At 53.2% G+C, this 25,172-nt stretch overlaps 2 protein-coding genes across 8 annotated transcripts in view; both read left to right on the top strand.

The window, feature by feature from the left end:
- Positions 1 to 11,424, top strand: part of STARD10 (StAR related lipid transfer domain containing 10) — a 46,404-nt gene extending 34,980 nt beyond the window's left edge. For all 4 annotated transcript variants that reach the window (XM_043480781.1, XM_043480782.1, XM_043480779.1 and 1 more), the window contains exons 3-7: positions 7,292 to 7,439; positions 8,064 to 8,167; positions 8,807 to 8,924; positions 10,704 to 10,756; positions 11,004 to 11,424. In XM_043480781.1, coding sequence (XP_043336716.1) covers positions 7,292 to 7,439; positions 8,064 to 8,167; positions 8,807 to 8,924; positions 10,704 to 10,756; positions 11,004 to 11,249 — 669 coding nt within the window. In that variant the 3' untranslated portion in view covers positions 11,250 to 11,424. The remainder of the gene's footprint in view (positions 1 to 7,291; positions 7,440 to 8,063; positions 8,168 to 8,806; positions 8,925 to 10,703; positions 10,757 to 11,003) is intronic.
- A 1,691-nt stretch (positions 11,425 to 13,115) lies between these two features.
- Positions 13,116 to 25,172, top strand: part of ARAP1 (ArfGAP with RhoGAP domain, ankyrin repeat and PH domain 1) — a 61,395-nt gene continuing 49,338 nt past the window's right edge. For 2 of the 4 annotated variants that reach the window (XM_043480777.1, XM_043480773.1), the window contains exon 1: positions 13,297 to 13,472. The gene's annotated coding sequence lies outside the window, so the exon portion shown is untranslated. Of the gene's footprint in view, positions 13,263 to 13,296; positions 13,473 to 25,172 lie in introns of those variants that run through there. The other 2 variants (XM_043480774.1, XM_043480776.1) reach the window with 2 other exon arrangements.

Raw genomic sequence — 25,172 nt, 5'->3', positions numbered from 1 at the left:
GAGGGGCTGCCAGCGCTGAGCCTCTCATGTGCCGTGTGCCCTGGGTCAGTCTCTGCATCCTTCAGCGCCTGGACTGACATGGTGACGGCAGTGCCTGGTGGTGGGCTGTGAGGGTGGGACCTGTGGACCTGGGCAGGGTCCTCCCACCCCCTCCCTGTCCTTCCAGCCTGTGGAGGGATCTGGGGTATTCTTGTTGTTTTCAGCTTTGTTCCTATTCCTTTATCCTGCCTTTTGGTGTTAGCAGGCAGGGCCTGAGAAGTCAGGGAAAACTGTGGGGGCCTAAGGCTGGAGGCAGGGCAGCTGCCACCGGGGGCTTGGTGTGTAAGTCTCCTTTAATCCTCACAGCTTTACTCTGAGGGGAGGATTATCCCTGTTTGACAGATGAAGATACTGGGACTCAGAACTGAAGTCCTTTGCCCAGACCAAGGCCACACAGGCAGGAAGTGGCAGGGCAGAGGCCTGTCTGATCAGACAGCCTGGAATTGCTATGAGTGTGAGCCTGGGAGGGAAATGCGATGGTTCCAGTCTTCTCAGAGGAGACTTCCAAGTGCAGAGCTCCAGGGCTGGGCTTCAGAAAAGCATGGCCTTGCCTTTCAGCCCAGTGAGGGCCAAGGATGGAGTCAGGAATTTGGTTCAGAGGAAGAATTGCTGAGCTTTGCCTCCTTGGTCAGCAAGTCCTTCTGAACACAGTGAGCACTTCATAATAACCACCAATTAACTAAGGCAGTCTCCAGTTGCCAGCATGTTTGTTTTTGCTGGGTCAGTCCTGCCTCTTGAGGGGGGAGCGAAAAGTCCTGATGCTTTCGGATCAGGCACTCCCAGGCTCTGGTTCGCTCCACCACTCTTAGCTTTGTGGCTGTGGTCAGTCATTGTGCCTCTGAGCCTCACTTTCGTCATCTTTAAAATGGGGTTGATGATATCCATCAGATTGGGAGAGTAAGAGACAGTGTCTACCCAGGATGCACCTTGGCACCCCTGACAGCTGGCAGAGGTGGTTTGACCTAAATTTCAGCCCCTGTGGGGTCCAGGGTCTGGTGCTGCTGTCTCCTTTATGGGATGATGAATTGGTGATTTAGAGTACTTGGTAGTGGTTGTTGAGATCTATTATTTCGGGCTATGATTGATTTGATAGCTAGTGCTCCACCCTGGTCAGGAGTGCTACTTCTGTGTTAAATATGGTTCTTTTGGGAAAAGGTGATGTGCTTAATAGTTGTTCTTCATCAAAACTGCTAAAATGCAACATGGTGAGAAGCCAGCACAGCCTGAGGGAGGTTTCAGAGCCCAAATGGACCCCTTCCCCTTCCCTGGGCCTCAGTTTCCCTGGTGGTAACCTGAAGAGGAATGGTGGAAGAGGTTATCTCTGGAGTCCCTAGGACTCTGGGATAATCTGTATGCCTCATACATTCCACGGGCAAGCATATCGGAGACCTGCTGTGTGAGGTCTCAGTGTCTGAGCCAGACTGGGATCCATCTGCCCACGTCTCAGTTTCCTTGTTACTGCCCTGGCCATTGACCCTCAAGGTCACACCACAGCCCCATGGACATGACCTGACTTCTTTCCTTCTGTCTCAGGTCAGCCATCTCCCTGGGTCCTGGGAGATACTGCAGCTCCTCCCCCCTACACTTCCCTCCTCCTCTGGACCATCTGCCAAAGAAGCACAGGGCTAGGGGTGGGAGAGAGGAGCAGGCGAGAGTGAGACACCGGGACGGCCCTGGATCTTGCTCTGTACTGATTTATTTAAGCCTCTGGGCCTTTGCACCCACCAGTCTCACTGCTGGAAATGCCTTCTCTCCCCTTTCAGCAATTCAGCTCTGTTTAGCTGTTTACCCGTCCCTGCTGCCCAGTTGCAGACCTGGCATGTGGCAGAATACTCCAGAAGGTGGTGAATGGATGGATGGAAGGGCAGGGCCAGGTGAGGCAAGAAGGGCACCTGGGGCCCAGAATATAGACAGATACATGCACATGTGTGTGGTCCTGGCCTTGTGGAAGGGTGCACGGCTGCTCGTGGAAGCCTGCCTAAGTAATAACAGCTACTGTTTTGGGGGATACCTGCCACGTGCCAGGCATATTGCATACATCGAAGTGAAAGTGTTAGTCGCTCAGTTGTGTCCCACTCTTTGCAACCCCATGGACTGTAGCCTACTGCAGCGCCACCATTGCAGCCTGGGTTCTCACCTTCCCAAAGGAGCCTACTGGTCTCCTTTTTCCATGGAATTCTGCGGGAAAGAATAATGGAGTGGGTTGCCATTCGCTTCTCTAGGAGATCTTTCCAACCCAGGGGTTGAACCCTGATCTCCTGCATCGCAGGTAGATTTTCTACTGTTTGAGCTATCAGGGAGCTCATTTTTGTCTCACATGTTATCTCATTTAATTTGATCACAACATCCCCACGAGATAGGTATTTTTATTATCCCCGTTTTTCATACAAGGAAACAAAGACTCAAACTAACTAAATCTTGTGCCTAAGGAGAAGAGTAGAAATTGGAACCTGGGATTGCCAGACTCAAAGCGTGCAGGAGTCACCCTGATGGCCTTCCTTGCTTGTCCATTCCCTCTGACCATGGCTCTGTGGGGGTTCTGGCCAATCTCAGTTCCCTACGTCAAGGAGTCTGGTGAGAGTGGAGTGTAGCGGGTACCGAGTCTAAAAATTTCTTTGGTGTCACCTGCTCCCTCTGGGCCTCAGTTTTCTCAGCTGTAAAATGGCTGCATGTGAGACTTCCTGCAGTAAACCAGGCCTTAAGAGCTTTGCAGCCAAGCATGGCTTGCTCCCTGGCTGAGCAGCTCCGGCACTGCCTCCAGTTCAGTTATGGTTTCCAGGAGGCGCTCCCAGGTGTCCAGCCAAAGTGACTGACTTGCCCGGGGCCCAATGGCTGTGGATTCTGGTCACAGCCCTGCCCACCAGGTGCTCTCTGATGACTCACCTCTGCCCCCACCCATCCCTCCAGAAGTCTCTTAGAATTACTTTGCCCATGTGGCGGCTGCAGCTGCACACAGGAACGATGCAGGACGTAACTGACCTCTCTTGGCTCAGCCACGCAGCCTCCTGGGGGCTGTGGAAAGAGGCAGGCCCAGAGCCAGGCTGGTCACCTGGACTGCCTCGGTCTCCTTACCTGCAGCGCCACCACCACAGCCTGGGTTCTCACCTTCGCAGCAGGCCCTGCAGCCGACCTTCCTCCCTAGGAATCTACCATGAGCTTGGGAAACCTTTGAAGTTTCCTTCTTTATCTTAAAGATAAAATATCACACAGAGTTTATGCTCAGCTTGGTGCCTGTTCTGTCGTGCTCTGCGTGCTCCTCCCGCTGCCTGCTGTCTCAGAGCGAGGCCCCGGGTCCTGAACGACAGCGATCCCGAGGGACAAGAGGCAGTGTGGGCCTCTCAGTGTGCCCCCAGCCATGGGCGCAGCTGGCCCTGGGGGCACTGAGGCTGGCTTGAGGGAGGAGGACTTCCCAGGTGGACTCTAACCTACAAAGCATAATTCTGTTGTCACTCCCTCTTCATAAACTCATGGCCTGGGACAACACATTTGAGGACTTGCAAAGCCAAACCAGCTTTCAAACTTGGTTTAGAGAAGTTCTGGTTTCCTGAGAAGTCACACGTGAGTGCTCCTTGTGGGTTAAGAGTATTGGAAGATCTGGTTTTAAGTTTTGCTGCTTTCTTGCTCTATGATTTGGGCAGGTTACTTCCTCTCCCGAGCCTCAGCTTTCTGTTTTGCAGCACAGCGGAGAAGTTGGGGGTGAAGGGTGAGTGTGTGTGTTGACCGTCCGGTGCAGCACCTGGACCTACGTGCCGCCACACAGCAGTCACTTGCCTGGGTGCTCCTGAGGATGCAGATCCGGCCTCTGCATCTTATCCGTCCCATCCCTCTCATCGCTCTGCTTACTCACTCATTTATTCACTCGCTTGTGTTCCATTCGTCTCTCTCAGTCTGATATAGTTCCTGAGTTTTTCCTTGACTTTTGTGACCCTGACACTTAGAGGCCAGATATTTTGTAAAAAGCCCCTCATTTAGGGTTTGTCTGGTCCTCCTCATGATTAGATTTAGATCATGCATCTTTGGCAGAAATATCACATAAGTGCTGTCTGTATTCTTTTCATTGCATCCTGTCAGGAAGCATCAGGAGTCACAACTTGCCCTGTCACTGACGTTCCCTTTGATCACTTGATGAAGGTGGTATCTGCCAGGCAAAGTGAAGTTACTGATTTGATGGGAAGGTACTTTGAAGCTATGTAAATACCCTATTCCTCATTAAACATTCAATGTATTTATTTATTCATACCTGTATATACTTTGGTTTCCTATTTTAATCAGTGGAATATAATCTGTTACGATCATTATTTACCTTAATACGTGAGTTGGCCCAGCTTTCACCCATGGTAGGGGACCAACTGTCTTTGTTTGCCTGGGACTGAGAGGTTTCCCGGGATAAGAACTTTCAGTGCTAAACTGGCAAACGCTGATGAGTTGGTCACGGAACCAGTTGGGAGCCCTTCACACCGGCTCCTGTGTCTGCTAGGCAAGGTCCCTATCATTCTGTGAGTACACGGTCTTTACTCTCTGGCACAATAAGATGTTCCAGGCTCCTCCTGTGCTTACTCCCACCAGTCCCAGGATCACACATTTCTCCAAGAAGACCTGGAAGCAGGACCTTTTGAGTATTAGGCTGCAGCACAGGGCACTAGAGCAGATGGAGCTCATGCAGCTGACCTGCAGGCCACTCTGGCGCTCTGCCAGGGCCTCTTGCTGCATGCCTGCTTTTCACACTGAGCTTCTCTGTGAAGCCCGACTCCCCGCATCTCACCCCACACAGCTGACCACCTCCTCTGTGTCCCCTTGGACGGTCTGGGCACCTCCCCATTTCCACACTAGTCTCCTCTCTCAACTGGAAGCCTCTGAAGGACAGGCCTCATATTTGTCTCTGACTCTTCTGTGCTCTGCACAGAGCTGAAGCTGGTGAAATGACTGAATCTAGTCACATACCTTCTTGTGGAGTAGAAAAGCAAACAGGGTGGGGAGGGAGGGAGTCTTTTCAGTCTGAAGCTGTTCGTCAATTTCAGTTTTCTTCCTTTTTTTTTTTTTTAAATTATTTATTTATTTGGCTGTGCTGGGTCTTAGTTGTGGCATGCAGGCTCTTGAGTCTTCATTTTGGCACGTGGGATCTAGTTCCTTGACCAGGGATCAAATTGAGGCCCCTCTGCATTGGAAGCACAGATTCTTAGCCACTGGACTGCCAAGGAAGTCCCAAACTTCGGTTTTCATGACTAAAATGAGGCTAATACCTCAAAGTGATAGTGTGTAGAAAGCACTTAGGATAGTACCTGGCAGGTGGTGAGCACACCTCTTAGGATATCTGGGGAATCTTTTTATTTAATTCTTTTCATTACTGAAGAGGCAGTACTATATACTTTAGAAAATTAGAAATATAGACAGCAAAAAGAAAAAACTATCATATGCTCATCATTTAGAGATTGCCGCTGTTAATACCTTAGCTTCCCAGGCCTTTTCTGTGCATAGATTTTTTCCACCCCCCCAAAGTGAAATTATGTCATGCATCCACTCTGTAACTTGCTTTTTCTTCAGGCAGCAATATCCACAATTTTGTTTCAGTAAATTTTCAGCACATCTAATTAATATTCAGATCATGTTCACATTTCTCCAGTTGTCCCAAATGTGTCCTTTTTGCTGTTGGGTCCAAGCCAGTATGCAATCCAGGACCGTACTTTCTATCTGGTTATTTGTTCTATAAATCTCAGTTCCTTCTTTATGACATTGATGTGTAGAAAGACTAGACCAGCAGCCCTGCAGAATGTCTCATCATCTGGCTTTGTCTTGTATTCTTGTGGTGACACTTAACTTGTTCCTCTGTCTGTTGTATTTTTGTTAGGTGAGGCATATCCAGGGCTTGATGAGTTCACTGGTGCCTAGAATACTCAATGGGTAGTGTCCTTCCTTGTCCTTTCATCACCATTAGTGGGGCCAAGGCCTAACAAGATTAGTGGGAAGGCGATGTGACCCGTCCCTCATATGGTTGCATGTATTTACTCTTTAGTAGAAAGTAGTATGTCTAAACACCCAGTTCTGGGAAACCTTTTTAAGCTACACAATAGAACTCCACCATTTGCTGAGGGGAACTTGATCCTGGGGTTTGGGCTTTCAGGTGAAAAAAAAAATCACAGAACAAGGATATGGACTGAGTTTCATCTTGCTAAGTGTAAATCTAATGAAACCTGGTTCTGTTTTTATTTGCTTTCCAGACGTGTGATCTAGGTGAAGTCCCAGCTTTTTTTTTTTTTTCACTTTTTGACCACACCCTGTGGCATGTGGGATCTTAGTTCCCCACCAAGGATAGAACTCGTCCCCTTGTATTGGAAGGTGGAGTCTTAACCACTGGACCACCAGGGAAGTCCCAGCCCCAGCTTTGCTGCTTATCAACTGGGTGACTGTGAGCAAGTTCCTTAACCTCTCTGAGCCTTAAGTTCCTCTTTGGATTTCTTATCTGGCAGGGTTATTGTGTGGGTTAAATTTTTTTTTTTTAAAGTTTCCTCTGCTCTTTTCTCCCTAGCTGGAAAACTCTTTGAGAACAAGGCTAATAAGTAATAAGAATTCAAAGATGTTTGTTGGGTGAATTCCTTGGTGGTCCAGTGGTTAGGACTCTGTGTTCCACTGAAAGGGGGGCACGGGTTTGATCTGTGGTAGGGGAACTAAGATCCCACATGCCACATGGTGTGGTCAAAAGTAAAACAAAAACAAAGATTTTGTTGGATGGTGTAAAAAAAGAAAGGAGGGTAAATGGTATGGCCAGGTGATAAGTACCATGGGGGAAAGACATCCATTTAGGCATTCGTTTGTTCATTTGTGCTTTCATTTCATTTAACATGTACTCACGCCAGGCTCTGTACTGAATCGACTAAGCCTCTGCCCATGAAATTCAGGGGCCTGGAGGGCACAGATAAAGAGGAGGAGAGCACAGTGTATAGGAGTCCAGAAGGTCGGCTGGGTAATTCAGGAAGACTTCCTGGAGGAGGAGACCAGGACGAATGGGGAGATTTGGTGGGGGCTGAGATGGGGGAGATAGTGTCTAGATGCAGAGGCTGACTTTGTCTGGCACATGTGGCTTCTGGGAGGGCTGCATGGGGCTCATGGCAAGAGGTGAGACCATGTTCAGAGGTCGCTGTTCCTCCCTGTCCTCCTTCTCCTCCTCCCCCTGCCCCCTTTGCCTGCATGCCTTCCTATCCCCTGATTAGTGCTTTGAGCCGTGTGTGACCCTGACAACCCATGTGTCTGTCTGCAGTGTCGGATGGAGTGCCGCGATGTGCCAGCAGAGACACTCTACGATGTCCTACATGACATTGAATACAGAAAGAAGTGGGACAGCAACGTCATTGAAACTTTCGACATTGCTCGCTTGACAGTCAACGCTGATGTGGGCTATTATTCTTGTGAGCAGATGCAAGCACGCCAATCCCAGCCCCCTCCACCTCTACCCAGGCCTCCAGCCCAGCCTCTTCCTACCCGCTTCCCTCCTCACAGTCACTCCCGGGGCCAGGCTGCTCAGAGACCTGAGTGTAGAGATGTAGGGCTGCCTTCCCTGAATCCTTGTCTGCTCCCAGACACTTGAGCATATAGAAACGTGTACTCACACACACACATGCACTCCCATGTTCATGCATGCACATTCCATGTGCATGGACAAACACATTTGCACAGAGTCATGTATAAAACCCACAGCCACATGCCACCTACTCACCCACCTACCCACACTTAATGGAGACACAATAATACCACTTTCTTCTCCTACACTCACATTCACATACACAAAAAGATCAGGCCAGCAAGGTGAGGGCTCTGTGAGGTGGTGAGGAGCAGGGGAAGCTGGATGCAGGAAGGCAGAGCGGCTGTTTTGTCTCCTTCCTAGCTCCAGAAATTAGGTCTGGTGGGTGGGGTCCTTGTTTAGATCGGGGGAGCTGGCAGTTAACCAAGCGTCCCTGTGTCTCTGGGCTTTGCCACCCCCTTTCAGGCAGGCAGGCCAGTGGTCTGGCTGAACTGTCCCTTGCCCTCCACAGGGAGGTGTCCAAAGCCCCTGAAGAATCGTGATGTCATCACCCTCCGTTCCTGGCTGCCCATGGGCACTGATTACATCATTATGAACTACTCAGTCAAACATCCTGTGAGTCAACCTGCCTTCCCTGCTGGGTGGGCAGGGGAAGGTACCAGGTAGGACTAGGCCGGCAGGCCTAGCCCAAGGAGAGGCCCCTGGCTGCTACCAAGACTTCTCTGTGACTTCAGTCCAGACGTGAAGCCTCCTGTCCTTGTTTCCTGCCTACAGAGTGAGAATAATGTCTCATCTCCCTGCTGGGGCTTTTAAGCAGACGAGTGTGGACCATCACTCTGGACAAGTGGGTGGGAGGGGCTGGCTGGGGAAAAGGGAACAGGAGTGAGAGGTAGGGTCCCCTGGCCCTCCCTGAGGCTGAGTGTCTTGATCTCCATGGCAGGCAGGACAGGCAAGTGCAGGTGGCCTGGGAAAGGATGAGTGTGTACGTGTGTGTGTGTGTGTATGCACACACCCATGTGTGTGCTTATAAACCCTCACCCCAGACTGGGGTCTTTCTGGAGGGGAACAGAGGAAGTTTAGATGGGTAATGATGACCTAGTCTGACTCCTCTCTTTCTTCTTACCCCAATATCAGGCCTGGCCTGGAGTGGATGCCAGGGCATGTGAACCAATTCTGTGTGTGTGTTTAGTACTCACAAAGACACCACCTTTTCCCACACCTTGAGTCTCACCTCCCTGTGCCTTCCATCCCCAGAAATACCCGCCTCGGAAAGACTTGGTCCGAGCTGTGTCCATCCAGACGGGCTACCTCATCCAGAGCACGGGGCCCAAGAGCTGCGTCATCACCTACCTGGCCCAGGTGGACCCCAAAGGTGAGGGCTTGGCCCTGGAATCCCATCATGGGATCCTTCCCTATACCACGGCGATGGGACTTGATCTAGTTGATCTACTGGGATCCGGAAGGGCCTCTGTTAAGAGGTGTTTTGTATTTTGGGGCGTCTGTACTCAAAACGTTCTTTGAGCCAAAGTTTGAGACTTTACAGTGTTTGGAAAAGCAAGGATCAAGGTGGTAGTCACTGTCCCAAGACGAAGCTTACAGCTCTCTTCCTGGACTCCTACGCCCCCATGCTCTGACTTACTCCCCTCTCACTGGCTGCTCCCCCTCTGTCTTGTTGGCTTCTATCCTGGAGGTCTGGGTTTCCCAGGCCCCAGTCCTTTTTCCCTTGGGAGGGCTCAGCCACTCCCCAGGCTTCTGTGGCTAGGTGACCACATGTCTCTCTGCTGAGATCCAGGTCCCTGTGGCCATTGGCCTCCTTGATGTGTCCCTCAGGATGTCTCTTAGGATCCAAGGCTCAATGTGTCCAATGCTGAACTGTCTCCCTTCCTAATGTGTCCCTTCTCCTGAGTCTCTTCCCTCTAGTCACAGTCACTCGTGCCCAAAACATGGTGGTTGTGGGGGGTCCCCTCTTGTCAGCTCCCAAATCATTATTATTGATTCTACCTCTTAAATAGCTCCTGAATCTGTCATTTCTTTCCACATTCAGCCACCCTGTCTGTCCATACAGATTTTTTCCAAAGGACTTATTTCCTTGTGACTCTCTTCTGCTTAAAATCCTTTTGTGATTTTTCCATTGCCCTCACAGTGAAGTCTAAGCCCCCCTCCCCAGGTTTCCCAGTCCCTTCTCACAGCTTATACCTTACTACTTGTCTAAGCAACCCTTTCCCTCAGCCTAAAACACCTCTCTGCCCTTACTCATCCCTCCAGGGCTGCATCACCTCCTCTATCCCTGATACCCAGAGGAGCTGCTGGCTCCCTGCCTTCTGGGCCCATCCCCCTCTAGCAGAGCACTTGGCACACTGTCGGGCTCCCCCAGACAGTGAGTTCCTCTCTGGGTCCCCAGGGCTGGTCCAGGGTGGGTGTCTCTGAGTGACTGTGGAGTGAGTGAGGGAATGAATGAATGACTAGAGGAGGGGTAGGCTCTTGAGCATCTTTGCCTGGGTATCTCCCCAGCACCACTGAGGGTCCACTGGCCCAGGCCCAGAGCTCCCCAGCACCTCACTGAGTGAGTTTTTTGGGTGTCAGAGGCAGAGCAGACACTTGGGGATGAGGCAGGTGGAGAATCGGGCCATAGATTCCAGGTCAGGCCAGGCTGGAAGAGGTCATGCAGCAGCTAGGCTTCCTGTGCCAGGGGGCTTAGAAGGACAGGCAGAGAAGGGGATGAGCATCAGGGCCATTCAAGATAGTGGGACTGGGTATGAGAAAAGGGAGGTAAGTGTGAGTAGAGGGGAGGCAGCAGGCAGAAGCTTGATTGGCCAGGATTTTAACTCATGTGTGGCCTGTGATCACCTTGGACCCTGTGGTTTTCTTTCATGCAGCCCTTGGACTCAGCAGAGGGCAGAGGCAGTCAGGTGGTAGAGGTAGAGGGTGTAACAGAGTTGAGCCTGAGGACCTTGGTCTGAGGTGGAAAGAGGGAGTGAAGTCGATGAAGTCTTACAGGACTTGCCTCACTCTGCCCCCTCCCTATGGAGAAGAGTGTGTTCTCCCTGGAAACCGCAGGTTGGAGTAAGGGAGCTGGTGTGTGTGTTTGTCGGGGGCTGGATCCCTACAGCTGCTGCTTCCTTTTTCTCACTACCCTTTCCTGCCCTCATAGGCTCCTTACCCAAATGGGTAGTGAATAAATCTTCTCAGTTCCTGGCTCCCAAGGTGAGTGACCCTGGGACTTGGCGGGTGTGGAGGTTGGGGCGGAGAGCGTTCTGGGATGCAGGGATGGAGTCCGGGAATGGGAGTCAGGGGGCGGGGCCAGGGCTGAGGGGCGGAGTTACGAAACCCGAGCTGGAGTCAGATCCTGGGAACAGTGGTCTGAGCCGCTGGAGGGCGTGGGAGCAGACGGAGTGAAGGCCTAGTCCTGCTCCCAGCTCACCCCTTATCCGGCGGTGCAACCGGTCCGCAGGCCATGAAGAAGATGTACAAGGCGTGCGTTAAATACCCTGAGTGGAAGCAGAAGCATCAACCACACTTCAAACCGTGGCTACACCCGGAGCAGAGCTCGTTGCCGAGCCTGGCGCTGTCGGAGCTGTCGGTGCAACATGCGGACTCGCTGGAGAACATCGACGAGAGCTCGGTGGCAGAGAGCCGGGAGGATCGCACAGGCAACGCAGGCGGCGAGGGCAGCGATGACGACACTTCGCTCACCTGAGCGCTGCACCACGCCAGGGACCAAGATACGATGGGGCGGAGCCCAGAGGCGGCGGATCCTTCCCCGCTTTCTCCCCTCCCCCACCTCCTGCGCCTCCTGGGGACGCTGGGCTCGGGCCCAGGCTGGCGCTGCGGCCTGGCTGGACACAGCCCCAATAAACGATCCCACAGCCTCATCTGGCTCATCACTATGCCTGCTTCCCACTTGCTCGGGGCACGGGCACCGCCCTAGGCCCCTTTGTTCTACAGTTCATTTTGTTCATTTTATTATTGATCACGGGCTTTTGCTCCTTTAGACATCCCCATGTGAAGCGGGGGTGGTCGTCAACTCCTGTCTGTGGTGTGTTCCTTCTTGTGTTCATTCATTAGTTTACTCTTCATTCATCCGCCTGTCCTTGTTGTGTGTTCATCCTGCCATTCACTCAGGTTCTTAGGCTACCTTTCACTGCTCTAAGAGAAGAAGCAGGTATGGTCAGGGTCAGAGAATGGGGTTCTATTGTAAGACCCGCAGCCTAAGACTCCCTGGGTCCAACCTATGGACTGGGGGTCTGACACGTGCCTGGTGTGACGGAAGGAGGGGCAGAGGTCCTCGAATCTCAGACCACAGGGCTGTAGGCCCAGAGTTTAGGTTGGGGCAGCATTCTCTGGAGGAAGTTTGGGAGTTGAGGGGAATATCATCAGACTCCAATGTAGTGAAGGGACCAGGCCCTGTGAATTGAGTCCTTTCTACCTCAGGCCTGTGCTAACAGAGAAGGTGGAGCCTCCAACCCCTTGCCAAGATGCCAGTCCCCTGGTCCTGTGTTCCCCACGGCAGCTTTGAAGTCTAGAGGGATGCCTGGGCCTCTCCTGTTCTCTGTAGCCTACAGGTGCCCTCTGCTGCCTGAGGGTCACCTCTGCTCTCAGGTCAGGAGGAGGGCCCTGTGCTCCACCCCTCTCCAGTGTTTTTGTACCCCATATGAATTTGGGGCCAGAAGTTCTCCCCAAGATCTGGCCCTGCACTCTCACGGGAAACGACCTACCTTTGCCTTGTCAGGAAGACACTTGGAGTCCACTTTTTCCTGGAAGGGCAGGGTGAATATCCAGTAAGGGTAGGCAGGAGATTCTGTAACTCACTAAGACTTGGCCGGTTTACCCAATATGGCTTTGTAACTTTGGGCAAGCCCTGGAGCTTCTTTGGAGCCTCGTTTCCTAATCTATAACCTGGGGTAATAGTTTTTACCTTCAGGCATTGAGATAGAAGAAAAAGTTTCCCAGCCCTGGGCTTGGCATGTAGTAGGTGCTCAAATTAATGACATCCAATCTCAGCCCTGGACACAGGACCTGGGAATGCCTGTCAAACCCCAGACCCTCATCTGTTGTGTATGCTGGTAGGATGGGTAGAAATCCATTCTCTAGGCCAGGGAAGCTGCCTGGCCGCCGGGATCTCAGGCTGCAGCCTTTAACTAAGGGATCCTTGGACACTGACTTGCATCTTCCCCACCACCCTGCTCCTAAGAGATGTGGGCCCAGGGAGAGAAGTAGGATATTCTCAAAGAATGAAGTGGGTAAGGACTTCCTGGAGGAAGAGGTCAGGAATTTGGGTTTTCCAGCTTCCCAGTGCCCCTTACCGCTCTGGGGGTGGGGCGGTTTGTGACTTGTCCCTCCCAGGGAGAGGGGTGGCAGGAGGCGGAGAGGCTCAGGAGGAGATGGGAGACTCAGAGGGCGGGGCTGGTGGAGGCAGACCTCAGCTTCAGGAGACGTAGACGGATCTGTGAGCAGCGAGATGGACAGGAGAGACCCACAGATCAACGTGTCCGCAGGGCCGGCGAACTCCAGGACCGTGACTGGGCGTGGCCGGGAAGGGGGCGGGTCCTTGCCTCCTTCCCCGCCCTCCCTTCCCCGGGGCGTCACGTGGGGCGGGCGGAAGCGCCCGGCGGGGTGGGCGCGCCCGGCCTGCGGCCGCGAGTTGTCTACGACGGTGTCGTTGGCGGCGCCGGAGCCCCGGCTACGCGCGTGGAGTCTTGGATCAGAACAGGTCAGTGCGGCAGCCGGGGCCTCCCCGTCCGCCGCCCCTTGGCCAGGTGTGGCCCGGAGTTTCCCCATTCCGCGGAAGGGAACGCCGAGGCTGCGCGGCAACTCTGCGCTCGGCACCTACTTCCGCGGGAGTTTCTCTAGGTCACGTCTTCTCTTGACTGGCGCCGGGGATGGAGTCGCCTCCTGAGGATATGCGGTCGGACCAGAGACGGTAGGGAGGAGGGCGAAGCGGCGGGAAAGGGGGCTTCCAGCCCTTAGCCCTTTGGCGTGAAGCCTCCCAGGTTCTAGAGCTAACCCGCTTTCGGGTGCCTTGATTTTCTCATCTGTGAAATGAAGGCTTCCACTTCGTTGACTGCGGAGACCCTTACAGGTCTGCTGGTTCATATGACCTTATGCACTGGACCTGGGGCTCTAGTGATCTTGGGCAGACGACTTCCGGTCTTTGCGCCCCAATTCCCCACAAGTAAATGGGGGCATGCCCTCCCAAGAGCCCCTACCTGGCCCAGTTGCTGGAAAAAGAAGGAGCTGTGTGTGTTCACTGAACGGGGTCAAGCCGGGAGTGGGTTCCTGGGACTGGAGGAAGCAAACTCAGAATGCGACCTGAGGGTGTGGGGTGGGTGTCTGGTCCCAGATCTCCAAGGCTGAGTTTTAGTGCTGGGGAGCTCTGGTCGGCATCTGGTATATGCTCCCCACTACCCCAAGGCTTCTGTCCCGGGAGCCTGCTTTGATTCCCCGGCTTGGTGGGGAGAGCACTATAGTGTTGGACAAATGTATGAAAGTACTCAGGGAAGGATTTGACTGTGCAGCAAGGTCCAGACAGAAACACCCAGAATACCTGTGCTCGGAGAGCAGTGTCTAGGCTGGGAGAGACCTCCCAGCAAGCTCATTACAGGGTAGAAGGAGCCCAGCAGAGTCAGAATACAGGTGCAGACAGGTACTGAGGTGGAATCAGACACTGAGGCGCAGGGAGGAGGAGATGATTGGAATGGGCCTGGGCAGTTAAGTGGTAATTCACAAGGATAAGGACCCTCAGAGGAGGGCAGAGCTTGTGTAAAGGCAGGAACTTGTGTGGTGTGTTTGAGGAATGACAAGGAGATGGAAGTGGCTGGAATGGGTGGCAGAGGTCGGGTGTAGAGAGGACCAGTCCCCCCAGTGCTATGGTTGGCTGAGGATGGTCCAGACGCTGCCTTGGGGATCCCCTCTCCCCGTTTGCTGCTTGCTCATTGGAGTACGGCGGGAGGGGGTGTTCCCAGGCAAGAGTCCTCACAACTGTGAAGTGGAAGTGGACAGATTTCTCCCAGGCTTCCTTGGGGCATTCAGGCCTCTCCAGTCAACCCTAGCCTCACCCCCACCATCTCTCGGACTCCAGTCATGCCTTTCCACGTGTCAAGCCTCAGCTGTTTGTGCAGGTTGCTTGTCTTCCCCACCGCTGCCCGCCCCCACCCTCTCCCACCCCGGCAAGTTTTCTCCCCATCAGACCTCCTGGATCTCCTTAGAACTCTGTGAGAAAGGGGACTGCAGAGCCCAGGACTAACTGGGACCTGGGACAGTCACCAAACTCTGTGTGACTCTGCAAGTTCCCAAACTTTTCCATTTCCCCATCTGCAGGATTGAGTGATAAGACCTGGCCCTAAGCTCCAAAGAGAGAGTTTGCTGGAGCAAGAATTGAGCCTGTCTGAGCCTAAATCCAGCCCCCATCTCCACCAAGGGTGTTTGGGAGACACTCACTGACCCCCAAGGAGAACACTCACCCCCAGGGAGAACCTGGGGAGAAGGAGTCACTTCAGAGGGGTAAGGGGCCTCTGAGAGTCCAAGGGGCTAGGTGTGGACTAGCCCAGTACAAAGCCCTAGGGGAGAAGGGAGTCCCTTCCACTCTCCAGGGGCCCTCTCCCTTCCCCACCCCACTCTTCCTTTGGCTGAGCTCAAAGCCAGCCAGCTGATGCTCAAACAAGTGGCCTCTGTTCCTAGGATAGGGGGAGGGGAGGCAGGCCCCGGGCTGCAGGCCCGTCTGTCCAGCACTGACCCTGGCCCCCCGCCCTTCACTCTGGATCTTAACCCTTGGGGACCTGGGGTGGGTACTGGGTTGCTTGCAGGCGGGTACCTCTTGCCCACCAGCTGTCCCCTCCACCCCACTTTAGGGTTCCCAGGGTTCTGTTGCTGAAGCAGTGGGTGCAGTAGGACATGAATTGGAAATGGAGAAGGAAGGACGGAATGGAGGTGGGAAGGAGGCCATGGACAGTCAGGAATCACTTGGCCCAGAAGCTTTTTTCATAGATAAGGAGACTGAGGTCAGGGGCCAGAGATCAGACCAGGATCACACAGCAAGCCCTGAGCTGGGGTGGGGCAGGAGAGGGGTTCCGAAGTGACTTCTCATCTGGGCCCTCTTGGGGAGAGGAAAGGGAAATGGAGAGAGCTCTACTTGACTTGAATACCTATGGTGTGCCTGACACCGCAAATTTGTTACTTTATTTAACTTTACATCATTCCATGAGACAAGGGTCATCTTCCAGTAACACAGGGAAAGAAACAGCCTCAGAGAGAGCTGAGTAATAGCTTCAGTGAGAATGACCTCAGCAAATGCACATAGCACCTCTGTGGGAACTATTACATATGTTAACCTGTTTCGTCCTCCCAACAAGCTTAGAAGTCAAGGACCATTCTACAGATAAAGAAACTGAGGCACAGAGAGGTTAAATAACTTGCCCAAGATCACAGCAAATAAGTGGTAGAGGCAGGGTCAGGACCCAGGCGTTTGTTTGCCTCTTTTGATCTGATTTCCCCTCCCCCAGCCTGACATCACTCCTTGAGCTCACTCCTTGAGCTCCATCCACGGTTTCTCTCAGTGAGGGGCTTTCTCCTGGGTAGTGGCCAATGTAGTCTCTAGCACAGAGTGTGACCCCAGCCAAGCAGACCTGGCCCTCCCTTAGGAGCAGAATCCAGTCCCTTGGGCCACCCCGTCCCGCATCTCAGTCAGGCTGGACTCTTTTCCCCCTCCACAATCCCGCGTGGCGGGGCATTTCTTGTTTCAGGAAGAGATTCTGCACCAAGGATTTGAACAGCTGGAGGATATGGGGAGGCCCTCAGAGATTCCCTACAAGTGCACTCCCAACAATGTTTGGGGACTCAACACCAATACCCCAGCCCTGATCAGAGAGGATATCTTGTCCACTTAGACTCCCCGCCCCCACCACCCCACTGTCAGGCCCCCAGACCTGTAGATTCTAAGCAGGGTTCTGGGGAGGACAGTCCCAGCCCCTGAAGGCAGATGACCCCAGGTTCAGGGAAGGCCAGCGGTGGAGGGAGGGAGGGCAGTGCATAGCTGGTCTTCCACGTGACCTTCCCGTGGAATTTCTCTGTCTCATCCCTTAGAACTTAGTTCAGAAGGGGAAGAAAGATTCTGTCCCATACACGGGACGTCTGTCCCAGACCATTGGGATAGTCAGAGTCGCAGGGAGGGGATGTGGAGTTAAGTGACCAATTCAATAACAAAATTATTTTTTGGTAGTAATACTAGTAGCAGTAGCTACTGTTTCTTGGACGCTTATTATGTTTCAGTCACCGTGCTAAACATTGTATGTAGTGATTTCATTTAATTCTCAGCAATAGTTTTATGGAGTAGGCACTGTTCTCATTTTACAGATGAAGAAACTGAGGCCTTGAGAAGTTATGTAATTTTCCTGAGATCGTTTATTATATGGAAGAGCTGGGAGTCTGAACTTCTGAAACTTCACAGTGAGAACCCTGAGCACTGGGAGATACTGCAGGCAGGCAAGAGCCAAACCCTGTCCTTCTCTGGAAACTCCTGGATGGGGTGGCAGGCAGGGACTGGAGGGCCACTGGGCAGGTGACTTTGCTGGCGATGTGCTGTGGGGATCGGATGCCAGCTTGCAGGCTGTACTGGGTGCTGTCAAGTTCTAACCCTCAGACGCCCAGCCCTAGGATGAGGGAACTCCTGCTCACTGCCCTTGTCCTGTCCAGTTTGGACAGTGGTTCTCCTGTATAAACTGGACAGGAAAGAGCAGTGGTAGAGTACAGTGGTTCTCCTTTTTACTGATGAGAAAACTGAGGTCAGTAGATGTTAAGTGACTTGCCTAGAATCTTTCAGCTGAGGAAAGGGAGAACTGAGACTCTGAGGCACTCCACCTCCCCACCTGGTCAGGGCCTTCTGGGCCTCTGAAGCTCTGAGCTTCCTTTAAGCACTGCTCACCTGCCTGGTCACAGAGTCCAAGTCTTCCTCTCTGATCAAACCAGGGTCAACTGAAAAAATAGTCACAACCTAGCAATTGAGGGTTCTGTTTTATTTCATGGGAATTTTTAGGACTTCAGGCCTCAGAAACAGCATCTCCAGTGACCCTGAGAAAACTATTCCTAGGAGGCTGGGGGAGGAGTCACAGAAGCTTGCTACAAGGGGCAGGTAGTTTGAACATCAAAAAATTATTGTTAATTAAGGAAAACCAGATATTTCAAATTAAGGAATTTAGCGCTTTTCTGTGTATGGGGACGTGCAAGGAAATACTCCATTTCACACTGGAATGGATTCCTCTCCAGGCACCTGGGGCCTGGTACCTGCGGGGTGTCTGAGCCTGAATAAACAAGCCTGGGGAACATGGTTCCAGAGCTAAGAGGCCGAGAAGCAGAGACCAGCTGTGGTCAAGAGTGTGAGGCCCATGGCCAGTGGGGTCCAGAGGAGGATTCAGGGATCAGAAAGCACACCTACCCCACCCTGGGAGGAGGATGTGGCGAAGTCTTCCTCCTCTTCATTGTTGTGAGGGCAGGACCCCGACCTCTCACAGCCGCCCCTCAGGTCACACCTGGAATCTCAGCCGCCCAGGGCCTTTGGCAGAGCCTAGCCCTGCCCTCCCTCCTTCTGGCCAGGCCAGTGCTGGGGTGGGTCAGACCGGAGGATAGGGGAGCAGGAACTTGGGCTGACTATGCACCAGCGCAGATTGTCCCCTCCTCCAGGTGCCTGGGTCTCCTCTGCCGCTTTCCCTGCCCCCGTTGGGGGCACTGCCCTGCCTTTAGCATCCCCTTCTCTCCTTCCCTCCCCTCCTTCTCTTTCCCACCATGATGCTGGGCCAGGGCTCTACCTGTAATGAGGCCTAGAGTCAGGTCCTTGGCCGGTCTATCCCTGGCCTCTGGTTCAGTGAGAGACCTTTGACTGGTCATGGACTCAACTTTCCTGGAACTTCAGGGAAGAAGCAAGAAGCAGCAGCACTGTTTTTTAAATATCTGTATTTATAGAAATATGCTGAGATAAATGTAAGTTTTATGGCAACCCAGATATCTCCTGTTGATTTATGAATATGTTCAGTAGGAACTGTTGTAGAACAGAAAAAAAAGGTAAATCCTTAAAATATTCAATTCTTAAAAAAAGAAGCAGTACCTGGGACTTCCCAGGCTCCCAGGTTCAGACAGCTCAGGACAGAAACCACACATCACGGATGGGGGGTGGGGGTGGGCTTCTCCATTCCCGCACTCCCTCTCCCCACATTGGGCAGCTGGGATTTTAGGAGTCTGAGATTGTGGGCATTGGGAATCAAGGGTTTTATGTGTTGGGGATCCCCAGCTTCCAGTTTTCTTAGATTGGAGAGTCCAAGAGTCTGCAGAGCCTCGAGATGGGCTGAGTGGATCCTGAGTTGAGGCTGAGCCCTGTGCCACACCTTGGCCAGCGGGTGCCAGACGGACAAGGCCTGGAAAATTTCTCAGGGCTGCCTGGGGTGGGGGTGGAGCAGGGGGGAGACAGTGGCCCAGCCACCTCCAGGCCCTGCGTGCCCTTTGTACCCACTGCTCCCAGCAGACACACCCAGGAGACACACACCTCTCAAGAAATCTGAGAACCAGGACCTGGAATGGACTAGGTGGTAGCTGAAGAGATAGCCATCTTAATGGGGGTGGGGGAGAAGACAGACAGCGGCCAGGTCTCCTTTTCATTCCCTGGGGTGGGTGGGGCTGTCCTCCTGGATACCGGACTAGGATTGAGAGAGGCCCAGCTCGGCTCACAGAGCAATGCCTGGGTCACACTACTGGCGTACCAGGCCCTCTTGGGACATGTGGAATGGCTCAGCAGGCCCAGGTCCAGCTCTGAAGTGTCAGAGCCAGGCTCAAGGGCTCTGGTGGGATGGTGGACAGAGACCTGGGCCCGGGAGGCCCTGAGCCTCCTTGGGAGACAGGGAGACTGGGCCTTGGCTGAGAGCCTTCAGGTAATTCACAGTGCCTCCCGCATCTCCTCCCAGTGCCCATGTGGGCCTGTGGGCACAGCAGTTGGCCTCAAAGAGACCTGGGCATGGAGGCAGGAGCTGCCCCATGGGGTCGAGAGCTGTTCCCTCCCCATGAGGGAAGCGCAAGACTTCCTGGCTGGGTGAGCCCCTTTCTGCTGCGTGTTCCTGTGTGCTCATGGGTATGTTCTCAGACCCAGATTCTTCCTTGGAGGACTGTGCTTTTGCCTTTGTGTGGGTGCCATCAGCATTCCATGTCCCTGGCTCTGCACCCCTTGGTGTGTGAGCTGGGTGAGCCTTTAGCCCATTTGAATGGGGACCTTCACCCAGTCAGGCTCTGTGTGGTTCTGTGTTTCCAGAGGCTCTAGCATGTTAGGGAGACAGGGAATGGGGACCTTCACCCAGTCAGGCTCTGTGTGGTTCTGTGTTTCCAGAGGCTCTAGCATGTTAGGGCCTCCCTGAGGGGCAGGCTGGGGACTGAGCTTTGCCAGAGGACAGTAAAACAGCTTTGGGCTGGAGTCTCTTGCTTGGTAAAGGGGTCCTGGAGGCCCAGGTCCTACCTTTTCCCTCAGTTCAGTTCAGTTCAGTCGTTCAGTCATGTCTGACTCTTTGTGACCCCATGGATTGCAGCACGCCAGGCCTCCCTGTCCATCACCAACTCCCAGGGTTGACTCAAACTCATGTCCATTAAGTCAGTGATGCCTTTTCCTCAGACTGGGGCTGTTCCTCCTGGTATCTACTTCTTGCTGTAAAGATGGATAGCTGAGTCTAGGGAGGCCAGAGATGCAGGGAGTGTCTCATGGTTCTAGGGGCTCTGTTCCAGGACGTGAACCCAAACACTCATCTGCCTCTACTGCCTGTGACTTGAAAATCCACATTTCTTAGTGTGAGATTGGCCCAGCCACTTGGAGATGGGGGGTTACTCCAGTATTTCTGAGGTCACTTCCCCCTGGTACTTCTTTTCCTGGGAATAGTTCTTTCCAGTTCAGGCTGGGTGGTCTGGGTCCTGTCCTGACTTGTGTGGCCCTGGTTAGGTTCTTGTTCCTTTCTGGGGCTGACTTTCCCCTTCTGGAGTTGGGGAGGATTGGGTTAGGAGGTTCCTAAATGCCTCAGGAGCAGGTGCTTGGGGATGTGGGGCCAGGAAAAAACAGGGCTGGGATCTGACAGGCAGGAACTGGAGTTATAACTGGTGGGTGTGAGCAGAATGGGAGGCACCTGGTCTGGGAGCCTGAAGGCCAGGTTCTAGCCACTGATAGCAGTGTGACATTGGGCACATCATCACTCGCCTGGGTTCCTAACTCTCCACTTGTCAAATCAGGAGATTTCATTCAAGCAGTAGATATTCACTGTCTGCCAACCTTAGGCTGGTAGCTGGGGATGCAGGGAAATCAGACCCTGGTTCTGCCTTCAGGGGACACCTAGCCAAAGCTGGGGTGAGAGAGAGTGTGTGTGTATGTGACACAATGATAGTGACATCTCAGTGTGACCCAGGCTGTGACCATGGGAGTTGGAAACTGCTGCCTGGAGAAGGTGACACTTGAAGGGCGAGGTAGAGGGAACATGGTGAGCGAAGTCCTGGAGATCTAGTGTCCAGCAGTGAGAGTGGAGGGAATGAACTGGAAGGGAGGAGTGAGGGGTGGGAGCCAGAGGGTGGGGGCCCTTTAAGCCCCACTGGGAAATGGGGAGCCATGGAAGGAACAGGCAGGCAGGCAGGAGAGGCAGGTGTTGAGCTCAGAGACTTCTGGAAGTCTAGGGCAGTTCAGACCTGCTCCAGGGAACCGTCAGTGGTGTCTGAGAGTCAGGACTTCCCCTGTGTGGGTGAGGGCCCCTCAGCAGTGTTTTTCTGGCTGGCCCAGTAGAAGTGGCTGGAGCAACCTCAAAGGTGGAGAGAAGGGGCAGGCCCAGCCACGGAGGGTGCCAAGGCATCTCAGAGTTAAATCTTTCACTCCTTGAGCTCCGGACTCGAACCTTGAACTTTGACACCTGCCTCTTCCAGCCATCCCTTACCCTACCCATGTCACGGGCTCCTGCCCCGAGTTCCTGACCAGGAACTCTGTAGATGTCCGTTCATCCACCACCCCCTCCACCCCCACCCCGGGCCAGACACTTGTAACCACTGGGGATAGAGCCATGAATGAGACAGTGCTTCATCATCCAGCTGAGGAGACTAGCAAATGAACAGATAAATATGTAATCCATTGTCTGCTGGAAAAGGCCTGAGAGTGAGTTGCACCGGTGTCTGGAAGAGCATTTCAGCAGAGGGAGCTCCAGGGCCCAGCCCTGAGGCGAGAGCACTTGGAGTAGGTTGGGGTGATATCGAGGCAGGAACAGACCATGCAGGGTTGGTGGACCTCATGCTGACTTTGGCTTTTACTCTGAGGGATGTGGAAGTCACTGGGGAGGGAGAACTGGTAGGCTGGGCTCTGTTTGAAGGCTTACATTTATTCCCACAAGCCCAGTATACAGGTGGTGAAACCAAGACTCAGAGAAGTTAAGTGAATTCCCAAGTCTCACAGCAGTAGGACCCGTGGCCACCTGCCTGCCTGCAGTCCCGTGCACCCTACAGCCCTTGATAAGCTTCCTGTTGTCTGGACAGTAAGGCTGAGTGTCTTAGAGTGGCCTTCAAGGCCCTTCTCAGCCTACACTCATCCTTCCTCCCCTCTCCCACCTGACCTCCTTGCTCCTGATCGCCACTCTCCCCTCTGAGGACATGGAGTGAAAGGAGGGGCTCCGGTGTGATGTTGGGCAAGTTGCTTAACCTCTCTGAGACTCAGTTTCTTCCTTGTCTGTAAAGTTGGGCTAAAACCTTCCACTTTCTAGATTGTCATGAAAATTATATGAAGCTATCCAGGTAGCAGGGTTGGCCCAGCGCCTGGTAGGTGGGAAGCACTCCATAACTGTGGCCTTTTGTCTTTTTAGGTAGGGATGGCTGGGTCAGATAAGTGGGTTAGAATGTTCCCTGTGAGTGAGAGAGGAGAGTTTTTCCTGCCTCTTATCTGACTATAGAGTGGGGGGCAGCTGAGGTCCTACAACAGACTGGAGACCAGAGCCCGTGGGGCTGGTCCCCTGCCCCCTGTCCCCCATCTCCCTCTCTCCCTTCCAGCCCCTGCCCTGCCCATCTGGCCACCTCCATGCACTGAAACAGGAGCTTCCTCTTTTCAGGTGCCAGCAGCAAGGGGCCTGCTGATCCTCTGGCTTGTCACTTCCAGGGACCCACCTAGGGAGAGGACAGGGTCAGGTCCCTGTTCTCCTGGGAGGTTGCTTCTGGGTGCAGAGGAGCCCCAGGCTCTCCTCCTTTGTGGCAGGTGTGTTAGGTACCTGGTCGCCTCAGAGGGGATGAAGTCAAGCTGCCTTCCCCCCTGCCCTTACACCCCCTGTCAAGCCAGGGCTGTCCTCAGTTCTTCTGGCGTGAAGTGAGGGTCTGACTGACCTGTCTGCTTCTGTCCACTGCTGCTGCTTGGGAGCCCCTCATCAACTCTGTGCACGCCCATCCTCCACGTGGTCAGCCCTGTTTCTTCCTGTTTCTGCCTCATTTGCAGTGTTAAGAGCCCCCCCGACCCCCTCCGGGGGGGCATTGGTCACAGAGGCAGATCGGCCTGGACTTGTGCTGTGGTATACCTCAGCACCTCTGGTGGGGGTTGGCTTCCTGTCCGGCCTAGGGCGTTTCCAGCCCAGGAGGCTGTGTCTGTGACTGAGGCGCCAGGGGGCCAGGCCAGAGCCTGAGCTTTCCTGATGAGAGGGCCCCGCTCTCTCCAGGTGCAGTGTGGCTGGCTGGGCCACCCTTCAAGGCAAGAAGGGTGGGACCTGAAGAGTGAAGGGTTGGGGGTCTAGGGAAGGTGGATGGATGTGGCTCAGGGCTGTGGGATTTGGGTTTGCAAGAACTCTGTCTTGAAGGGGGTGGTTAGAGGAGCAGGTGGAGGATGCTCTGGTTAAAGGTAGCAGAATGGCAAGAGGCAGGGAGGAGGGCCCAGGGGTCAGGCCGGCTGAGGAGGGGCAGGTGGAGAAGAGGAGTGAGTTAGAAATATGGCAGTGGGGAGATGGGGGAGCGGGAGGGAGTGGTCCAGGGTGATCTGTTTGGGAGGCGGGTGCTGGTAGGGCCAAGGAAGCTAGTATGTCATAGACTTTTTTTTTTTAATTGAATTGAAGTTGATGTACAATGAATGTTGGGTTAATTTCTGCTGTTCAGCAAAGTGATTCAGTTATACAGTACCTATATGTTCCTTTTTATATTCTTTTTCATTATGGTTTATCACAGGATATTAAATACAGTGCCCTGTGCTGTATAGTAGAATCTTGTTGTTTGTCTGTCATGGACTTATGACAAGGCCTGAAAACCAAGCCTTTTAACTTTCCACTTCATTTACTGTGAGTGAGGTACTTCAGACATTCACACTTCGTCCTCTCCAGAGTAGAGAGGGGCTTGGGCATAAGAGTGGGAAGGTTTGGGGGAATGTGGGTGAGGGGCATTGATAGGGTGGGGTCAGATGCTGTCTAACGGCAAGCCACAGGAACCCTGGAGTCTCCTGTTCATAAAGGACTCAGTCCACTTCCCATTTGAAGGGCCATGGGCTTCGGCCTGTGATTGGCCTCTGGACCTCTGGTTGGTGGCTGGCAGAGGTTGTTATTTGATAAACTATGTCTGAGAACTTCGGGAGGATAAGACAGTGAGAGAGGAGGTAAGCTTTGCAGCTAAGTTTTGCATCTTCCAGTCCAGATGGCCCAGGAAATCAGTTTCATTTACTGTAGTTCTCCTGGTATTCTATGCATGTCATATTTAAAATAAAAAAGCTACTTTATAATGATGGTTTTAGGGGAGAAACTGGGACAAACTCAATTCTAATAGACTAAAAATACTTTTATCATTTTTTATTCTAATTATGAAAGTGATAATGCAACTGTGAAAACTTCAAACAGTCCAGATATGGAGGTTGTAGAAAGTGATTAATCTTTCAAGATTGGGGTAGGAGTTAGGAGTAGGTCTGGAATTTAGGTCAGGGAAGTTCACTGTCCCTTAAATGTCCATTGATCATTAATAAAACTAGTTTTGTATTTATTAGGGTGATGCTGAAGGGGCTGCCTTAAGGAGGTTGTTAAAATATCCTGCCTCTCACCTGGTCTGCTGGGTTCAGATGTGCATGTTGTGCACTGCCCAAGGGTACCTGGCTGGGGGAGGGCTGGGAGAGGGGGATTGAAACTCAGCCTGTCCTCTTTGCTGAGCTGCTTGCCCTGCTATGGGGCTCTTTTAGCAAGAGGTATTTTGTCTAATTTGCTCAATGGCCTCGCCTGCTTTCCCCAGGAGAGGGGAGTGGGTGGGTTCACTGTGGGGTGGAGAATGCACTGTATCTGTGGTTCCCCTAGAAGGAGATCCAGGAGGAGTGGAATATCCAGTCTGGAGCCCTGCAGGGGGACATGGCTGGAGGCAGGGTGCAGGAGTCATTGGTATCTGGGGAACTGAGAATTCCAGGGTGCTGAGGGTGTCTAGGCTAGAGTCAGGCTCCAGGGCCAGCACCAAGGACCCTTCTGGGCAGGCCCAGCCAAGGCCTTGGGGCTCAGAACAGGAAGTGTCTATCTCAGCAGCGGAGGAGTGAGCAGATGCCGAGTGAGCGTGGCCTCTAGTACACACATGGTCATGTGTCACGGTCGTCTGGGTGACAGCTCTGTTCTGTGGAAGGGGACACTGAGGCTCAGAGTGTGAT

Source organism: Cervus canadensis, chromosome 11 (genome assembly GCF_019320065.1).
Source record: "Cervus canadensis isolate Bull #8, Minnesota chromosome 11, ASM1932006v1, whole genome shotgun sequence".
NCBI classification, from domain to species: domain Eukaryota; kingdom Metazoa; phylum Chordata; class Mammalia; order Artiodactyla; family Cervidae; genus Cervus; species Cervus canadensis.
This window is presented reverse-complemented; position numbering and strand designations above follow the sequence as displayed.